Here is a 20251-nt window from a genome sequence, read left to right as displayed (position 1 = left end):
TGGCATTGCTGGTTCAAAAAAACAAGAGAGACACTGCCATTAGAAAATATAATTCTTCTGGCAGCTGTTTATGTGGACCAAAGTCATCGTATATTGCTGGATGGTCATATAAAAAAAAAAAAAAAAAAAAGTTAAGGAAACATTTAACAACATGAATTGGATCTTAAATGATTACCGACATCTTTACTGATATTAATTATGTAATTCGCCGAGAACATGACGATCCCTCAATGGTCAATGAAAACAAAGTCAACCAACTGTGTTCTGGGTTCAACCCTCTACCCCTCAAAAATCAAAGTAAAAAATTGAAATCACAGGCAGATCCCATTTGTGAGAATTTTATCACAACTAATATTGTGACTCAGTTGTGTGTCTGGCTCCCACTTCAGCCAAATTCTAGGCATGAGACCTCAGATGGTGTCCTGTGGGGTCACCAAGACCTAAATCCGTGAGCTCCTGGAAAGTCTCTGATACACTTAACAAGTGAAGGTCAGTATATCCTTGTACATTACTGTTCAAAGCGAGTACCTAGAAAGTCTCATTGTAATGTAATGTAATGTAATGTCTTCTCAACATTAAAGTACCCCTGTATGGCTTTAAAGGGAACCTGTCAGCAGAATTTTCGCAATTAAACTAAAAGATTCCCCTTCTGCAGCTCCTGGGCTGCATTCTAGAAAGGTTCCTGTTGCTATTGTACCCCCTTTGAGAGCTAAGTAAACACTTTATAAATTCTTACCTTTTTGTATGCTAATGTGGTTTTATGGTCTTGGGGGCGGGCTGTATTTTGTCTGTTAGTTGCACCCCTGCCGCTGTACGCCGTCCCCCATTGCTCATTTACATACGAGGACGCCGACCTCATGTAACTTTATGCTCCTGAGGTCTCGCGCATGCCCAGTGGCACTCTCGCGAGACTGAGCACTGTGCAAAGCGTGAACGCTGGTGAGGTAATTGCGCAGGCGCGAGATTATGGGCGGCGCGGTGATTGTCATCAGCAACGTCATCCAAGTACCCGTCCATAATCTCGTGTCCGTCTCGTCTCCACGTCTCCTCTATTGATCGGTAGTGTCCTGCTCCTCCCATCTATTTCCTGCTCCAGGGAAACATGGGTAATGGGTAACGTGGTTCATATGGCCAGCGCTTGTGCATAACGGTGGAGGCAGAGGGAAAACCGCGGGCACGAGATTATGGGTGGGTACTTGGATGACGCTGCTGATGACAATCACAGCGCCGCCCATAATTTCGCGCCTGCGCAATCACCTCACCAGCGTTCACGCTTTGCACAGTGCTCAGTCCCGTGAGAGTGGCACAAAGCATGCGCGAGACCTCGGGAGGACAGTTACATGAGGGCGGTGTCCTCATGTATGTAAATGAGCAATGGGGGACGGCATACAGCGGCAAGGGTGCGACTAACGGACGAAATACAGCCCGCCCCTGTGACAATAAAACCACATTAGCATACAAAAAGGTAAGATTTTATAAAGTGTTTATTTAGGTCTCAAAGGGGGCACAATAGCAACAGGAACCTTCTAGAATGCAGCCCAGGAGCTGCAGAGGGGGAATCTTTTAGTTTAATTTTTTTTTTTGTGAAAACGCATCAAATGGACTTGGTACATCTTCAAAACCGCAGCCAAGATGCAGCCAACAACAGATGCCCAGTGTAGACAGCAAAATAGAAATCTCAGACTTTGCTGAGAAGGAAATACATGCATTTAGGGGCATCGTTGGGACCTCAAAAACACAGTAAAAGAAGCAATGTGTGAACATAGCCTAATAAAAAAAAACAAAAAACTATACTGAAGCGTTGGAAATGCAAAGCTGGTTACACATAATGTGCCAAAGATACTCAACTGGATGAGAGCACCTTTGTCATCCAGGACACACGGCATCAGCAATAAGGCTTTCATATGCATAACCAATAGCAGTCAGGGTACGGTTCACCATCAAATGGAGCATTGTAAGGCCACATGCACACGTTTAGTATTTAGTGAATATTTTACCTCAGCGTTTGTAGCCAAAACCAGGAGTGGAACAGTTAGAGGAAGAGTATCATAGAAACACGTCACCACCTCTGCATTTATCACCCGCTCCAGGTTTTGGCTTTCAAATACTGAGGTAAAATACCCACCAAATACTCAATGTGTGCACGTGGCATTAGACAACAGAGGATATGTCTCCCCACACCATCATTGCCAAACTGAATATGCTGGATGTTACAGGCAGCAAAACGTTCACTATAGCATTCCCAGCCTCTTCAACGCCTGTGAATAGACAACCGGCTCTCATCTAGGAGAACGAGGCCCCAATAGTGAACTTGCCACGCTCACTAGTGAATGCCATTTGAGCTGTGTGGCGCCAAGATGTGAGCGCACGTCTACCACAGTTTGTGAGGCCCTCCTGAAGTCCGATTCTGCCAGTTTTATCAAATATATGGACATCAAACACTCACTGGAGGTCATTATGTAGGGCTCTCAATGCTCCTTACAAAAAGGAGCAGATACTGGTCCTGCTGCTGGGTTGATCCCTGTCTGGCTCTCCTCATGCTCTCCTAGGTATCTGCTCCATGCTCTTACAGACTTGCTTGAAAACACAACAAACCTTTATATGATGGCAGATATGAATGGAGGTGCGGAGCTACCTGTGCAATCCAAATGGGTGCAGGTACCGCACCAAGCTCGAAGTGACAAGGACACAAACAGAACTAGATAAGAATAAAGGAGAGTCACGGTCTGTGGCCAAAACCTGAAGCTATTCCTTTTTGGCTTTTGGCGTGGTCACTTTTATTACACCAATGTAGGTGAAACGTCTTCACAATGGCTATGCTTCTTAGCTGGACAGAATGGCATCTCTGAAGCTTTATATGACTTGTGATTATACAGTAATGTACAAGTGTTTGGTTTTTGAAGGGTGAAAAAGTAGCAAAAAACTACCCAAACAAAAATTATCCCCAATAAAGTCAGGTGTCTCTTGCAATAATTGCATAGGCCATGTTCTCACATAGTGGAAAAGTCGTCAAATTTATGCTATGTTTTTTTTTTGTGCAAGAATGTGTGTGTCAGATATCTGCAAGGGAAAAAGACCCATGACTTGTTTTTCAGGATCTGGCATTATGTGATGGCCTAGATTTTTAGCTCTGAGCTGACGTTTTTACAACTACCATTTTTTTGGTAGATTTGATGTGTTAATCGCCTTTTATTGCAATGTTGCCACAACCCAGAAACACACTTTACTTTGGCATTTAAAGGGAACCTGTCATCAGAAATTTAGCTATAAAGCTAAAAGTTCCCCCCTCTGCAGCTCCTGGGCTGCATTCTAGGAAGCTTCCTATAGTTCTTGTGGCCACTTTTATACCAAAATAAACACTTTGTAAACTTGTACCTTTTCTTATGCAAATTTCATAAATCTTCCATGGGGGCGGGCTGCCTGGGGTCCGTTGCTGTCATCCTGCCGATTTACGCCGCCCCCAAATGCTAAATTTCAAAGCTCAGGACGCCGCCCCTGGGTGCCCGTGGTCCCGCGCATGCGCTGTTCCACTGTAGCGGTGCCGTGCACTGTGTGCACGTGTGACCGCTGGTGACGCGCTCGCTTGCCAGGTGACCGGACGTCACCTCTTTCCCATCCTGCTCAGCAGCAGGTGACGTCCGGTCATCTGGCCAGCTTGCGCATAACGCTGGAGTAATAGGGGAAAGTGCGGTCACGAGGTTATGGGCGGCACTTGCTGATGACACTCACAGCGCCGCCCATAACCTCGTGCCCGCGCAAAGCGTCACCAGCGGTCACACGTGCACACAGTGCACGGCACCGCTACAGTGGAACAGCGCATGCGCGGGACCACGGGCACCCAGGGGCGGCGTCCTGAGCTTTGAAATTTAGCATTTGGGGGCAGCGTAAATCGGCAGGATGACAGCAACGGACCCCAGGCAGCCCGCCCCCATGGAAGATTTACGAAATTTGCATAAGAAAAGGTACAAGTTTACAAAGTGTTTATTTTGGTATAAAAGTGGCCACAAGAACTATAGGAAGCTTCCTAGAATGCAGCCCAGGAGCTGCAGAGGGGGGAACTTTTAGCTTTATAGCTAAATTTCTGATGACAGGTTCACTTTAATGTTTTCCTGTTACGCTGTTCACCAATTATTAATTTCCTATTTTGATCGGACATTCCTGAACGCGGCAATATCAAATGTGAGTATTTTCTTGTTTTAATTTTTAATGGGGCAAAAGGAGGGCAACTCATTTTTTTTTTTATTTATTATTTTCACTAGTTCCCTTAGGGGGCTTACGTTACAATACGCTGATCGCGTTTGCTGAAAAGAACGGTGTTTCAGCAAGTCTTTGTACATCACAAATGTGTTCCTATGAACGTCAGCGCTCACAGGAACTACGTCTTGACAGTATCAGGGGTCGTCCGCTGACTGCCGGGTGTCATGACAATCCATCGGCACCCCATGATCACGTCACAGGGCCGCCGATCAGAGAACGACAAGCTCCACGCCGACGCTGGTTAAATCCCACTGTCAGATATTGACAGTGGGATTCAGTTAACAGTGGCTGGTGGAACTCCGATCTGCCCACACCTGTAAAGACTGAAATGCTGTGGACAAGCGCACTAGGGTATTAACCAAATATAAAGAAATACCATGTTGGTCATGTGCGTCACCTTGTGAGGTTGTGGCACCCACCACCAGTAGTAAAAAGAAAAAACAGCTGCTGCAAGATCCACATCCCAGAGGCTGAAGCAGTATATAGGAACCAGGAGTATATTCGCTGCATTTCCTGATGTGGGGTTCTGACTTCAAAACGCATTGAATAAAGCCCCCTCTTCTACAACCCAGCAATTTGGACCTTCTTTTATCCACAGCAGGACAGTTTTAATCAACGGTTTTCTCCTGGTTCCTACATATCGCCTGTGTTATAGGCACATGTCGGCTGATCAGAAGATCAAACGTCTCAGGAAAGGTGTGAGCTGGCATCAAAGGGAGCAAAGCAACCTTGGACATACCGGAATGTCCAAGGTCGTGAAGGGGTTAAGTGCAAGCAAAAATTGACACGATTTCTTGAATACTCATGACTAGTGTGCATTTAAAAGGGAATCTGTCACCAGGTTTTTGCCACCTAACTTGCTAGCAGCGTAACGTAGGGGCAGAGATCCTGATTCCAGCGATGTGTCGAGCTGCTTAGTGTAGTTTTGATAAAATTACTGTTTAACTCAGCAGTAAATCATTAGAGGACTACTTGGCCTGCTGCCAGGTAGTCCAGTATATTTGTGAGCTGTATAACTGCTAGCTCTGCAGCAGAGAAAACATTGATTTTATCAAAATGACAGCAAACTGCTCAGAAAGTGACATCACTGGAATCAGGGTCTCTGTCTCTACATTATGCTGCTCTCAGATGAGGCAGCAAAAACCCAATGACAGATTCCCTTTAAACATGCAGTTGAACAGTATTTTCTGGCTATAGTGAATCCAAAGAAATGAGCTAGACCATATGATTGTATGGGTGCAAAGTGTAGGTGCACGTTCAGACTGTGGCCCTTAACAGATAAAACCTGGTATAAAAACAAAAATGAGCACATACCCTGCTGTAAGTAAATAACACTTTTGACATATCTATAATTAAAAAAAAAACAAAAAAAAAAAAACAGGCAGATCAAAGTGCACGTGAAGGAGTGTAATGGAGGCCTCTGCGTGAATGACACAGGACGCGTCGTACACATAGGGATGGGCAGAAGGGTGCCATTCGCACAAGATGGAAGAGGCGCCGGACCGAGAGCAGCGACACCCATCGACCAGACCACCCCCTAGGTGACTATTATCAAGGTCTTTTTTATGTTATACAGAGCAGCCTGGGCTCTTATATACCGTATGCTAGAATGCTGTATATAATGGCTCCCTGGTGTCAGCCGCAGCTTATAAAGTATAAACCTACCCTTTAAAATCTCTCTCAATGTCAACTGACCACAATATAAGCTTCTATAGTGAGACAGAAATTAAAAATTAAAAAAAAAAAAAAAAAAAATTAAACTACAGTGGAATCTCGGTTAACCCTTTCACGACCGGCCGATTTTTCGCTTTCCGTTTTTTTTTTTCGCCATTCTTTTTCTGAGAGACGTAACTTTTTTATTTTTCAGTCAATATGGTCATGTGAGGGCTCATTTTTTGCGGAACGAGCTGTACTTTTAAATGAAACCATCAGTTTTACCATATTGTGTACTAGAAAATGGCAAAAAAATTCCAAATGCTGAAAAATTGCAAAAAAAGTGCGATAGCACTATGGTTTTTGAGATATTTTATTCACTGTGTTCACTATATGGTAAAACTGATGTGTGGGTGTGATGCCTCAGGTCAGTGCGAGTTCGTAGACACCAAACATGTATAGGTTTACTTTTATATAAGGGGTTAAAAAAAAATCGGAAGTTTGTCCGAAAAAAGTGGCGCACGTTTTACGCCATATTCCGTGACCCGTAGCGTTCTCATTTTTCGGGATCTTAGGCTCAATGACGGCTTATTTTTTGCGTCTCGAGCTGACGTTTTTAACGGTACCATTTTTGCGCAGATGCTACGTTTTGATCGCCTCTTATTGCATTTTGCGCAAAAGTTGTGGCGACAAAAAAACGTCGTTTTGGCGTTTGGAATTTTTTTGCCGCTACGCCGTTTACTGATCAGATTAATTGATTTTATATTTTGATAGATCGGGCGTTTCTGAACGCGGCGATACCAAATGTGTGTATATTTTTTATTTTTTTAACCCTTTAATTTTCAATGGGGCGAATGGGGGGTGATTTGAACTTTTAGGTTTTTTTGTTTTTTTTTAATTTTTTAAAACTTATTTTTTTACTTTTTTTTTTTATTTTACTAGTCCCCCTAGGGGGCTATTGCGATCAGCATTCCGATCGCTCTGCAGTATCTGCTGATCACAGCTGGAAGGCTGTAAACAGCAGATACGCTGTCTTTCTCTTTTGCTGTGCCCCGGGCACAGCGAAAGTGAAACCAATTCATGTGTAGTACAGGAGTCATCACATGACCCTGTACTACCATGACAACTATCGGGAGTCACGTGATCGCGTCACGTGACTTCCGGTTTCGGCGGTAAGTAAAAACTTTACCGCGATTGCGCTTATAATGGCGCTGTCATGTATTGACAGCGCCATATAAGGGGTTAATCGGCACGAGCAGATAACGATTCTGCTCGTGCCTAGCAGGCACACATCTCAGCTGTGAAAATCAGCTGAGATGTGTGCCGATCGCGGCATGCTGCCGCCGGAGGACCGCGGGCAGTAAGATTATGTCATTTAGGACGTAATTTTACGGCCCGCGGTCGTTAAGGGGTTAACGAGTAAGCCGGTTTGCGAGTATTTCACTAGACGAGTAAAGCTTGCTGTAAATTTGTAACTCGGTTTACGAGCAATGCTTTGCTGTACGAGCAAATCCTCACCGCACACATTTCCGGTTCTGTACATCCACCGCGCTCTGACACACACAGACACCTTACATTCCATTCCCTCGCTGGCCTCCTGGTTCTTGTAGTTCGCGGGTACAGGATGTGTATCCAGTAACCATTGCGACGATGGAGGAACTTCCACTGTCAGCTGCTACTCAAGGGAGTGTGCTGACCAGAGGCAAGCGGCTAATGCTTTTGACATCAGCGCACTGGCAGCGGAAGCTCCGGCATCGGTCCCGATGCTTACACGATACACATCCTGTACCACGAACTACAAGAACCAGGAGGCCGGCGAGGGAACGGATGGTAAGGTGAGCATAATGTGTATGTGTGTGTAGGTGTGTGTGTGTGTAGGTGTGTGTGTGTGTGTAGGTGTGTGTGTGTGTAGGTGTGTAGGTGTGTGTGTGTGTAGGTGTGTAGGTGTGTAGGTGTGTAGGTGTGTAGGTGTGTAGGTGTGTAGGTGTGTGTAGGTGTGTGTAGGTGTGTAGGTGTGTGTAGGTGTAGGTGTGTGTAGGTGTAGGTGTGTGTAGGTGTAGGTGTGTGTAGGTGTAGGTGTGTGTAGGTGTAGGTGTGTGTAGGTGTAGGTGTGTGTAGGTGTAGGTGTGTGTAGGTGTAGGTGTGTGTAGGTGTAGGTGTGTGTAGGTGTAGGTGTGTGTAGGTGTAGGTGTGTGTAGGTGTAGGTGTGTGTGTGTAGGTGTGTGTGTGTAGGTGTGTGTGTGTAGGTGTGTGTGTGTAGGTGTGTGTGTGTAGGTGTGTGTGTGTAGGTGTGTGTGTGTAGGTGTGTGTGTGTAGGTGTGTGTGTAGGTGTGTGTAGGTGTGTAGAATGGCACAATAGGGGACCAGGATGGGACATAAGTTGTGGAAGGAATTGTCTGCATTGCAATGATTTCCTATTGAAAATCTTACTTTGCTGAACAAGTAACTTGGTTTACAAGCACACTCCCAGAACGGACTGTTCTCGTAAACCAAGGCTCCACTGTACTTCAGTTCTGCATCAAAAAAGGAAAAAGGTATTTAAAAAAAAAAAAAGAAGGGAATTTTGTTTACTTACCGTAAATTCCTTTTCTTCTAGCTCCAATTGGGAGACCCAGACAATTGGGGTGTATAGCTTATGCCTCCGGAGGTCACACAAAGCATTACACTTAAAAGTGTAAACCCCTCCCCTCTGCCTATACACCCTCCCGTGCATCACGGGCTCCTCAGTTTTGGTGCAAAAGCAGGAAGGAGGAAACTTATAAATTGGTCTAAGGTAAATTCAATCCGAAGGATGTTCGGAGAACTTAAACCATGAACCAAGAACAATTCAACATGAACAACATGTGTACACAAAAGAACAACAGCCCGAAGGGAACAGGGGCGGGTGCTGGGTCTCCCAATTGGAGCTAGAAGAAAAGGAATTTACGGTAAGTAAACAAAATTCCCTTCTTCTTTGTCGCTCCATTGGGAGACCCAGACAATTGGGACGTCCAAAAGCAGTCCCTGGGTGGGTAAGAATACCCCGGTAATAGAGCCGAAAGACGGCCCCTTCCTACAGGTGGGCAACCGCCGCCTGGAGGACTCGCCTACCTAAGCTGGCATCTGCCGAAGCGTAGGTATGCACCTGATAGTGCTTCGTGAAAGTGTGCAGACTCGACCAGGTAGCCGCCTGACACACCTGCTGAGCCGTAGCCTGGTGCCGCAATGCCCAGGACGCACCCACGGCTCTGGTAGAATGGGCTTTCAGTCCTGAAGGAACCGGAAGGCCAGAAGAACGGTAGGCTTCAAGAATTGGTTCCTTGATCCACCGAGCCAAGGTTGACTTGGAAGCCTGCGACCCTTTACGCTGGCCAGCGACAAGGACAAAGAGCGCATCCGAGCGGCGCAGAGGCGCCATACGAGAAATGTAGAGCCGGAGTGCTCTCACAAGATCTAACAAGTGCAAATCCTTTTCACATTGGTGAACTGGATGAGGACAAAAAGAAGGTAAGGAGATATCCTGATTGAGATGAAAGGGGGATACCACCTTCGGGAGAAATTCCGGAACCGGACGCAGAACCACCTTGTCCTGGTGAAACACCAGGAAGGGAGCTTTGCATGACAGTGCAGCTAGCTCAGACACTCTGCGAAGTGATGTGACTGCCACTAGGAAGACCACCTTCTGCGAGAGGCGAGAAAGAGAAATATCTCTCATTGGCTCGAAAGGTGGTTTCTGAAGAGCCATTAGCACCCTGTTCAGATCCCAGGGTTCTAGTGGGCGCTTGTAAGGGGGGACTATGTGGCAAACCCCCTGCAGGAACGTGCGTACTTGCGGAAGCCTTGCTAGACGCTTTTGAAAAAATACAGAGAGCGCCGAGACTTGTCCCTTAAGAGAGCCGAGAGACAGCCCCTTTTCCATTCCGGATTGAAGGAAAGACAGAAAAGTGGGCAAGGCAAATGGCCATGGACTAAAACCCTGATCAGAGCACCAGGATAAGAAGATCCTCCACGTCCTGTGGTAGATCTTGGCTGACGTTGGTTTCCTGGCCTGTCTCATAGTGGCAATGACCTCTTGAGATAACCCTGAAGACGCTAGGATCCAGGACTCAATGGCCACACAGTCAGGTTGAGGGCCGCAGAATTCAGATGGAAAAATGGCCCTTGAGACAGCAAGTCTGGTCGGTCTGGTAGTGCCCACGGTTGACCCACCGTGAGATGCCACAGATCCGGGTACCACGACCTCCTTGGCCAGTCTGGGGCGACGAGGAGGGCGCGGCGGCAGTCGGACCTGATCTTGCGTAACACTCTGGGCAGCAGTGCCAGAGGAGGAAAGACATAAGGCAGTTGAAACTGCGACCAATCCTGAACTAATGCGTCTGCCGCCAGAGCTCTGTGATCTTGAGACCGTGCCATGAATGCCGGGACCTTGTTGTTGTGCCGGGACGCCATTAGGTCGACGTCCGGCTTCCCCCAGCGGCAACAGATCTCTTGAAACACGTCCAGGTGAAGAGACCATTCCCCTGCGTCCATGCCCTGGCGACTGAGAAAGTCCGCTTCCCAGTTTTCCACGCCCGGGATGTGTACTGCGGAGATGGTGGAGGCTGTGGCTTCCACCCACAGCAGAATCCGCCGAACTTCCTGGAAGGCTTGCCGACTGCGCGTGCCGCCTTGGTGGTTGATGTATGCCACCGCCGTGGCGTTGTCCGACTGAATTCGGATCTGCCTGCCTTCCAGCCACGGCTGGAACGCCTTCAGGGCTAGATATACTGCCCTTATCTCCAGAACATTGATCTGAAGGGAGGACTCTGGCTGAGTCCAGGTACCCTGAGCCCTGTGGTGGAGGAAGACTGCTCCCCACCCTGACAGACTCGCGTCCGTCGTGACCACAGCCCAGGATGGGGGCAGGAATGATTTCCCCTTCGACAAAGAAGTGGGAAGAAGCCACCACTGAAGGGATGCCTTGGCTGCCCGAGAAAGGGAGACGTTCCTGTCGAGGGACGTCGATTTCCTGTCCCATTTGCGGAGAATATCCCATTGAAGAGGACGCAGATGAAACTGTGCAAAAGGAACTGCCTCCATTGCTGCCACCATCTTCCCTAGGAAGTGCATGAGGCGTCTCAAGGGGTGCGACTGGGCTCGGAGGAGAGATCGCACCCCTGTCTGTAGGGATCGTTGTTTGTCCAGCGGAAGTTTCACTATCGCTGGGAGAGTGTGAAACTCCATCCCGAGATATGTCAGCGATTGTGTCGGTGTCAGTTTTGACTTTGGGAAATTGATGATCCACCCGAACCTCTGGAGTGTCTCCAGAGCAATGTTCAGGCTGTGTTGGCATGCCACCCGAGAGGGGGCCTTGACAAGAAGATCGTCCAAGTAAGGGATCACTGAGTGTCCCTGAGAGTGTAGGACTGCAACCACTGTTGCCATGACCTTGGTGAAGACCCGTGGGGCTGTTGCCAGGCCGAAAGGCAATGCCACGAACTGAAGGTGTTCGTCCCCGATGGCGAAACGCAGGAAGCGCTGATGCTCTGGTGCAATCGGCACGTGGAGATAAGCATCCCTGATGTCTATTGATGCCAGGAAGTCTCCTTGGGACATCGAGGCGATGACGGAGCGGAGAGATTCCATCCGGAATCGCCTGGTTTTCACGTGTTTGTTGAGCAGTTTGAGGTCCAGGACGGGACGGAAAGATCCGTCCTTTTTTGGTACGACAAACAAGTTGGAGTAAAAACCGTGACCCCATTGCTGAAGGGGAACGGGGATAACTACTCCTTCTGCCTTCAGAGAGTTCACCGCCTGCAGAAGAGCATCGGCTCGCTCGGGGGGCGGAGATGTTCTGAAGAAACGAATCGGAGGACGAGAATTGAACTCTATCCTGTAACCGTGAGACAGAATGTCTCTCACCCATCGGTCTTGGACATGTGGGAACCAGGCGTCGCAAAAGCGGGAGAGCCTGCCACCGACCGAGGATGCGGTTTGGGGAGTCCGCAAGTCATGAGGAGGCCGCTTTGGGAGCGGTTCCTCCGGCGGTCTTTTTAGGACGTGCCTTAGACCGCCATGAATCAGAGTTCCTCTGATCCTTTTGAGGCCTGTTGGACGAGGAGAATTGAGACCTGCCTGAGGGCCGAAAGGACCGAAACCTCGATTGTACCTTCCGTTGTTGAGGTCTGTTAGGTTTGGACTGGGGTAAGGACGAGTCCTTACCCTTGGATTGTTTAATGATTTCATCCAATTGCTCGCCAAACAGGCGGTCGCCAGAAAACGGCAAACCGGTTAAAAATTTCTTGGAAGCAGAGTCTGCCTTCCATTCACGTAGCCACATGGCCCTGCGGACTGCCACTGAATTGGCGGATGCTACCGCTGTACGGCTCGCAGAGTCTAGTACCGCATTCATGGCGTAGGACGCAAACGCCGACGCCTGAGAGGTTAATGACACAACCTGCGGAGTCGCGGCTCGTGTGAGTGCATTAATCTCAGACTGACAAGCTGAGATAGCTTGTAGTGCCCATACGGCAGCAAATGCCGGAGCAAAGGACGCGCCGATAGCCTCATAGATGGATTTCATCAGGAGCTCTATCTGCCTGTCAGTGGCATCCTTTAGTGATGCACCATCTGCCACTGCAACTATGGATCTGGCCGCCAGTCTAGAGACTGGAGGATCCACCTTGGGACACTGGGCCCAACCCTTGACTACGTCAGGGGGGAAGGGATAACGTGTGTCATGAAGTCGCTTATTAAAGCGCTTATCCGGAAAAGCTCGGTGCTTCTGGACTGCGTCTTTGAAGTCGGAGTGATCAAGAAACGCACTCCGTGTACGTTTGGGAAACCTAAAATGAAATTTCTCCTGCTGAGAAGCTGACTCCTCAATCGGAAGGGGTGGAGGAGAAAGATCTAACACCTGATTGATTGACGCTATAAGGTCGTTTACTATGGCGTCCCCTTCAGGCGTATCAAGGTTGAGCGCGGCGTCAGGATCAGAGTCCTGATCTGCCGCATCTGCCTCATCCTCCAGAGAGTCCTCATGCTGAGACCCTGAACAGTGTGATGAAGTTGAGGGACGCTCCCAGCGAGCCCGCTTCGTCGGTCTGGGACTGCGGTCCGTGTCGGAGTCCTCCCCTTGGGACCTATGAGTTGACCCAGGAGCTCTTTGCTGCTCCGACCGAGGGGGGCATGGGGGCAATGAATCAACAGTGCCCGGGGCCTGTGTTACAGGTCTGGACTGCAAAGCTTCCAGTATCTTAGCAGACCATCTATCCATAGACTCAGCAAGTTTGTCAGCAAATACTGCAAACTCTGTCCCTGTCACCTGGACAGTGGGGGCCGGAGGTTCCACCTGGGCCGGGGGTCCCACCAGTGGCTGAGACTCCGGCTGAGTGAGTGTCACAGGGGCCGAGCATTGCACACAATGAGGGTAGGTGGAACCTGCAGGAAGCATTGCCGCACATGAGGTACAAGTTGCAAAGTAAGCCTGTGCTTTGGTACCCTTGCTTTTTGCAGACGACATGCTGTTTCTCCTCTTAGAATAATCAGTGAGGGTATATAGCCAAACGCTAACAGTGAGGCCGTACAGAGTAAATGTATACACTATAAGCATATAAATATACAATTCGGCACCCAGGGGGACCAGCACCTAGTAACAGGTGCGGCTTACCGACCGCTCCCAGCGGTTGTGTGACCACCAGATCCCTGCCTGGGCCTCCCAGAGCTGTAAGCTCAGTTGTCTCCCCTCTGAAGTTCTCCAGCGTCTAGCAATGGCTGCCGGCGTTCAGAGAGGAGGAGGGGGCCGTGGGCGTGCCTGTAAAAGTGCGGGAATCTGGTGCCCCACGGTGCTCAGTGAGGGGGGAGGAGGATACAAAGTATGCTCCTGCCCTCATCGCTGACGTCCAGTGCAGCGTCCCGCCCTTACCCATGACTGGCAGGCCCGGGGGCGGGAATATGCGGCACTAGGCCGCAAAAGCCGGGGACTAAAGTTATAAGCGTGGCCGGCAAACAAGCGCGGCCAGCGCGGTAGTCCCGGCGCACTAACACACCCAGCAGCTGCTGCAGTGTCCATTACCCAGGCGCACTATGCGCCGTCCCCAAGGGGACACAGAGTACCTCAGAGTCGCAGGGCCTTGTCCCTGATGATACCCGGCTCCTGTCCAGCAGATTCCCCCAGGGGCTGCGGAGGGAGCGCGGTCCCAGCGCCTGGTGACCGGTCAGGATCCCACTTCACCCAGAGCCCCTAAGGGATGGGGAAGGAAAACAGCATGTGGCTCCTGCCTATGTACCCACAATGGGTACCTCAACCTTAACAGCACCGCCGACCCAAGTGGGGTGAGAAGGGAGCATGCTGGGGGCCCTGTATGGGCCCACTTTTCTTCCATCCGATATAGTCAGCAGCTGCTGCTGACTAAAATGTGGAGCTTGCGTGGATGTGTGCCTCCTTCCACAAAGCAATAAAACTGAGGAGCCCGTGATGCACGGGAGGGTGTATAGGCAGAGGGGAGGGGTTTACACTTTTAAGTGTAATGCTTTGTGTGACCTCCAGAGGCATAAGCTATACACCCCAATTGTCTGGGTCTCCCAATGGAGCGACAAAGAAAAAAAAATAATCAAAAGGATAGTTATTGCATATATTACTAGAGACACTTTGCAGACAACAGTTGAATAAAAAGTAGCAGAATAAAAATGCAGCGCTTCCACTGCATGCGACACAGCCTTAGACAAACGTATGACATCAGAAGCCACCCTGTAAAGCTCTTTGGTGGAGGAGCATTTTGGCATTATACCAAAGCGTTATCCCACCATCGCTTTAACGATATGTTCCCACAAATCATCCGATGCATAATTTCCATAATAAAAAACCCACAGCTACGAATTGTGAACCATCACCAGGTCCTGTGTGTCATTAGTGTCACTTACCGGCTCTGGAATCCTGAGTGTTTCTGTTTGTGTTGCCGACTGTTTCTCAGCATTACAAGCAATAGGCTTAGTGGGGTTAATGATGTCTTCTTTACTATCGTTATTGGAGGTCTTCACCATGGTGCCTACATCCACCGGTAAACTTGGGCTGGAGTCTGTAATTGTGTTTGTTTTTTCAGTTTTGAGGAGTAGGTTTTTACGAAGCGAGGACTCCTGAGTTTTCACTAGCTCTCCGATATCAGTATTCGAGGTTTCTTCATGCATCAAGGAGCCTTTGCTTGGCTTGACCTGGACAAATCCCTGATTTAATAAACTGTTCTCTTTACTGCTGCAAGACGACTCATTCAGGGACATAGATAAGAAGCTCTCGCAGGTCTGAGGCTGAGGAGGGAATAAAGAGAATAATTATCTGACAGCCAGCAAGCTACCAACCCATAAACAATACAGCAACAATCCAAGCCATCAGATTTCAGGTAAATGTACGACCCAAACCATGGATCTAAACAAGCATCATGGTCACTACCATTATAAAGGTACCATCACACATAACGAGATTGCAGCTGAGTCACGGTTTCTGTGACACAGTAGCGATCCAGTTAGCGATCTCGTTATGTGTGACACCTACCAGCGATCAGGCCCCTGCTGTGAGGTCGCCGGTCGTTGCAGAATGGTCCAGGCCATTTTCTTCAAAGGCGATGTCCTGCTGGGCAGGGCACATCGCTACGTTTGACACTCTGACAGGGTCCCAATGACAGCAGAGATCGTTATACAGGTCGCTGCTGTGACCTGTATCGTTACTGAGTCGTTGGTAAGATCTGACTGTGTGACATCTCACCAGCGACATCCCAGCGACTTACCTGCGATCCCTATCAGGTTGCATCATTTTCGGGATCGCTGGTAAGTTGGTGTGTGTGACTGGGCCTTTATCCTAACATACATGCATCAGAAAAGTGATTTTATCTGGATGTATCTTCAAGATTTACTTAAGGTGGTTGTTCCATGAATAAAGACCATTTTAGAAGTTAATTTTAATCAATAGATCTTGAAATAAGAAGTTTCTGTGGTGAGAATTTTTTATATGTGCCCCTGCTATGTACTGTGTAATGGCCATGTGGGACTGTACAGGGACATGGTCAGCATATAACACAGCTCCTGGGCTGGGGAGGATGCAAACGTATACAGACATTACACCACGGGATCACTGCCGATTCCTTTTGTGAGGTAAAACATTTCTCTGCCCATTTTTAAAAAATATCTTATTTCTAAGAATCATTTGTGATCCCATGCTGTAATGTCTGTATACTTTCTTACTTCCTCCCCTGCCCAGCAGATGTGGTATGATCAGACCATGTCCCTGTACGGTCATACATGGCCATTACACATACTGTACATAAGACTATCTTCTCACAAGAACAGTATTATGTTCCAGGGCTGCATTCACATTGCTGCTGGACTGTCAAAAGAAACAGTTATGCTTCTTTAAAATTCCCCCCTATTTTCCATTAAATCACATGGTAAAATGGATGGTGTCATTCAAAAGTACAACTGGTTTAGCACTTGACAGGTAATCATGGGAGGCTCTTGGAGGAAGAAAGAAAAAACAGTTGCGCTGAGGTTAATGCTGTCAGCAACCAACGATTCCAAAAGGAAGTGGTTTATTACAGAGAACAATCCACCTCGGACATTACCTGTTCTTGTAGCGAGGCTGCTGAAGAAAGGGAGAGCGTAGGAGGTTTGATCTCCTTGTCAACCACATCTAGAGCAAGAGACTTTCGCACTTTCTTGATGGGGCTATGAGGATGCTGAAAGGATAAAATAGAAATGAAACCAGCAAGAAGGAAACGCAAAGCAATTTGTATTCTGCCCGAGTCTATGTAAATTTGTCGGTAACGGACACTACTTACTCCAGGTTTCCTCTTTGTACGGTCATGCTTGGGTTCATCTACAATGACCAGTTCTATGCCGGATTCGTTGCGGAGAACTTCCTTCAGATCCTCTTCAAAATGGGGGGTTGGGGGCTACAAGTATACAACATCTAAGTCACTGCTGAAACTCTTCAAAAGGATAAGGCACTTCTACCGAATTTCTAGTTACCAGGGTGCTCAGGTAGGTTTCCAGACCATATACAGTAGTAATATATACAAGGCACTCTTGAATTCAGGAGTGCCTTGTATATATTACTACTGTTGACCCTTTGTCACCAAGGCAAAAGTCAATAGATTTTGTTCTCATTTTATTCCCGCTGCTCCCATGAGGATTCAGTTTTTTGTATATCCACCAGAGATATGGGTTTTTTGTTTGTGTTTTTCCTCAAAAAGACATTTCTACCTCGTTCCTAAACAAGGAGCTCACAAGGTCCTGTGGGGACATGTTTGTAAGATGCGTCGCATTTGTTAGCAAGGGCTCAACGCCCCCTTGTAGGATTCGGAAAAAGGTGCACGAAATAAAGTGCCCGTATCTCTGGGACTTTGTGGTGGATTTACAAAAACGAAATACAGATTACTCAGGGGGGAAATGGGGAAATAAAGTAGGACACTGGCCACTTCTGACCTGGTTCTTCAGCTTTACATAGTCATTGTCCCTTAGAATTATCATTTGTTGCTCCCCTCAAGACAACTGCAGTTCTAAATCCTATTTGTTCTCCAGTGCCTTTGCGGATGAGTAAAATGCAGATGAGTGTCGGGCTTTATAGCGAATACCTAGGATTTCTAAATTCCTGGGTAACAAACTGGTTACGCTTGCAATATTGTACATAACTAGGAACATTTTGATCTTAACCTTTGGAGAAAAGTCATTGCGTTATTTTCATCTAGATCCTTGTTGCTGCAAATAAAAGGATTTTTTTTTTTTTTTTGCCATGAAGCCACACAAGTCTGCATAGGACACATTTTAACTACAGGATATTAACCCTTCAATGACCCACAATTCCCCACCCCCAATTTGTTTCAAGAGACGAACATATTTTATATTTTGCCGTTGAACAGCCATATGAAGACTTGTGAGACGAGATGTAGTTTTGGATGACACCATTCATTTTATTGTACAATGTAATAGAAGAAAAATAAATTGTAGGAGGTGAATTCACAGTGGGGACACTGTTCTGCCATTGTGGTTTGGGTTCTGCTTTTACACCCTTTATTGGACAGAAAAGGAAAAAAACCTGTTTCCATGATCCTCCAAATCAGCTTCATTACGGCGACATTTTTTATTTTTTTTTTTCAAAGCGGTAAAATAAAAACAAAAAAGAACAGAACTTTAAAATTAGTTTGGTTTGTGTTTTCACTTTTTTTTGTTTTCCTTTTTAGACATATACCTTTTGTATTGGTGGTTCTGTGTGAGGACTTCTGGTCTCCATAGCAGGACAAGGAATGCTGACCATCTAAACTAGTGGAACCGCAGCGCTCAGAGCCAGCTCCAGTCACTGCTGCTAGTGAAAGCCAGCTCCCTAATAAATGTATGTCGCAAGCTCACCTAACATACGTGATAAACTAATTAACATACCATTTTGAACCTTTAAACACTGGACATTCACTTCCAGAAAAAGACACTTTCAGTTTGTCATTCTGTGTATTGAATCATTTTAATAAAACTACATTGCGGTTTACTTCTCATGACACGGGACCATTATTCCTGGCCCAGTGACCTGACAATCATCTTCCCTATTGAACATAGATGTCAAACGCAGACCAATAAGCCAAATGTAGCTCACAGAGTATTTATATTTGGCCAGCAATAAAATAAGTGTCTACTAGAGCTAGCCGCCGGTAGACAGCGCATGCTAAGGGTATGTGCCCACGCTGCGGAAAATGCGGAATTTGCTGCGATTTTTTGCGTGGAAATTCCGCGGATTTTTAAAAAGTCCGCAGTACAGCGAGTCCCCACCCATTTCTATGGCATTTGTGGAGTGCTGTGCCCATGCTGCATTTTTTTCCGCAGCGGAAATAATGCAGATTTCCCTGCGGAAAACTACAGTATGTGAATTATTCCTGCGGATTTCTCCGCAGGGTCCTATACTTACCTGCCTTGATAGAAGACACCGGAGTCACTTCCTCAGCTGCAGAGGAGCGAGGTGGAGCCAGGAGCAGGAGGTGGGCGGGGCCTGCACAAGCTCCAGTCATGTGACAGCCGGAGCTAGTTCAGGCCCACCCACCTTTTCCGGCAATGTGCAGACAGACACAGCCGGAAATTGAAGCGCTGCGTGATGGAGGTAAGTATGAACTTCCCGATCACTCCAGCACTTGTTCTGCATTGAGGATGCAGTGCCGAAGCCATGGTACTGTATCCTCAATGCAGAATGCCGCAGCATATCCACAAGACATTCCGCAATACAACCGCAGCATGTAAACAGACAAAAGTGGTGCTGCGGTTTTCTGGAAGCTCCTGCGGAATGTCCTGCGGATATATCTGCAGGACACTTTTCCTGTGGGCACATAGCCTAATGATACAAATCCGGTCCGGCACGCTCCTTGTAATTGGCACTGCAGTAACCAACCGCCCCAGAGTCGTGCACTCTCCAGCCATGACGGTGTCCCCTCTATCTCCTCATCAAGCTGCAGCCAGATACGCTATTGACCCAGTGCCCTCATGTCATGATTTAATACAGTTTTAGATAACCCCAAAAGGAGATGGAACGGTTAAAGGTCTGCTGTCTAATCCAAAAAAGCCTAAAAAGGGGCAAAGCCCCACTGAAAATGACCCATCAATGACAGGTCAATAAAACGTAGCTTTATAAATATCAACGCTTGTTAATTTTGGCCCACTGTGTATTTAAATTTGAGATTAGTGATGGGCGAATAGTAACTATTCGTGTTTGGATTATTCATAACGAATCCTAAAGTATTATTCTGGTATTCATCATGAATAACGAACCTAATGGAAGTCAGTGAGGAAACTGAGCATTTTTCTTGCCATGATGAATACTGGAATAGTACTTGGTATTCGGTAAGCATTATCCCAACATGAATAGTTACTATTCGTCTGTCTCTATTTGACATCCCGGCGACAGAAGCAGAAATGGAAGGATTGCATGCCAAAAGACAGCCCACAGTTATAGCAGGGAGATCAGTAATTTCTATATTCCAGGAAACAAAACCATGTAAATCAGCACTTACCAATGGTCTCAATGACCCAAACTTCTCTAAAGCATTCTTGAATGGTGTGGGTGTGTGGGGTGTATTATCCCCCAGACATTTATGATTCGGTGTCACAAACCTAAAATTAAAAAAAAAAAAAAAAATTGTAAACATATTTTCCAAATCTCAAGGATTCAATTTTCACAGTTTTGCTTCTTTCCAGTTTATGTTTTTTACATACAATACATATGAGGGCTTTTTTCCGCATGACAATTTGTAGCTTTGAAGGACATTTTTCATTTTATCATGCAACACAAAGGAAAACTGAACAAAATTAAGTGAACTTTAACCAAAAAAAAAACAAAAAAAAAACCAAACGCAATCCACTT

The 20251-nt window shown here is 47.1% G+C and overlaps 1 protein-coding gene across 3 annotated transcripts in view; it reads right to left on the bottom strand.

Annotated features, from left to right (window-relative positions):
- MYBL2 (MYB proto-oncogene like 2) overlaps positions 1 to 20251 on the bottom strand; it is a 70953-nt gene that overhangs the window by 7634 nt on the left and 43068 nt on the right. For 2 of the 3 annotated variants that reach the window (XM_075347550.1, XM_075347551.1), the window contains 4 exons: positions 19902 to 20001; positions 16695 to 16808; positions 16479 to 16592; positions 14791 to 15171 (listed from right to left, as the gene is read on the bottom strand). In XM_075347550.1, coding sequence (XP_075203665.1) covers positions 14791 to 15171; positions 16479 to 16592; positions 16695 to 16808; positions 19902 to 20001 — 709 coding nt within the window. The remainder of the gene's footprint in view (positions 1 to 14790; positions 15172 to 16478; positions 16593 to 16694; positions 16809 to 19901; positions 20002 to 20251) is intronic. The other variant, XM_075347552.1, reaches the window with a different exon arrangement.

The sequence above is a fragment of the Anomaloglossus baeobatrachus genome, chromosome 5 (assembly GCF_048569485.1).
Source record: "Anomaloglossus baeobatrachus isolate aAnoBae1 chromosome 5, aAnoBae1.hap1, whole genome shotgun sequence".
In the NCBI taxonomy this organism is placed as follows: domain Eukaryota; kingdom Metazoa; phylum Chordata; class Amphibia; order Anura; family Aromobatidae; genus Anomaloglossus; species Anomaloglossus baeobatrachus.
Note: the sequence above shows the minus strand (reverse complement) of the source record. Positions and strands in the feature narration are given on the sequence as shown.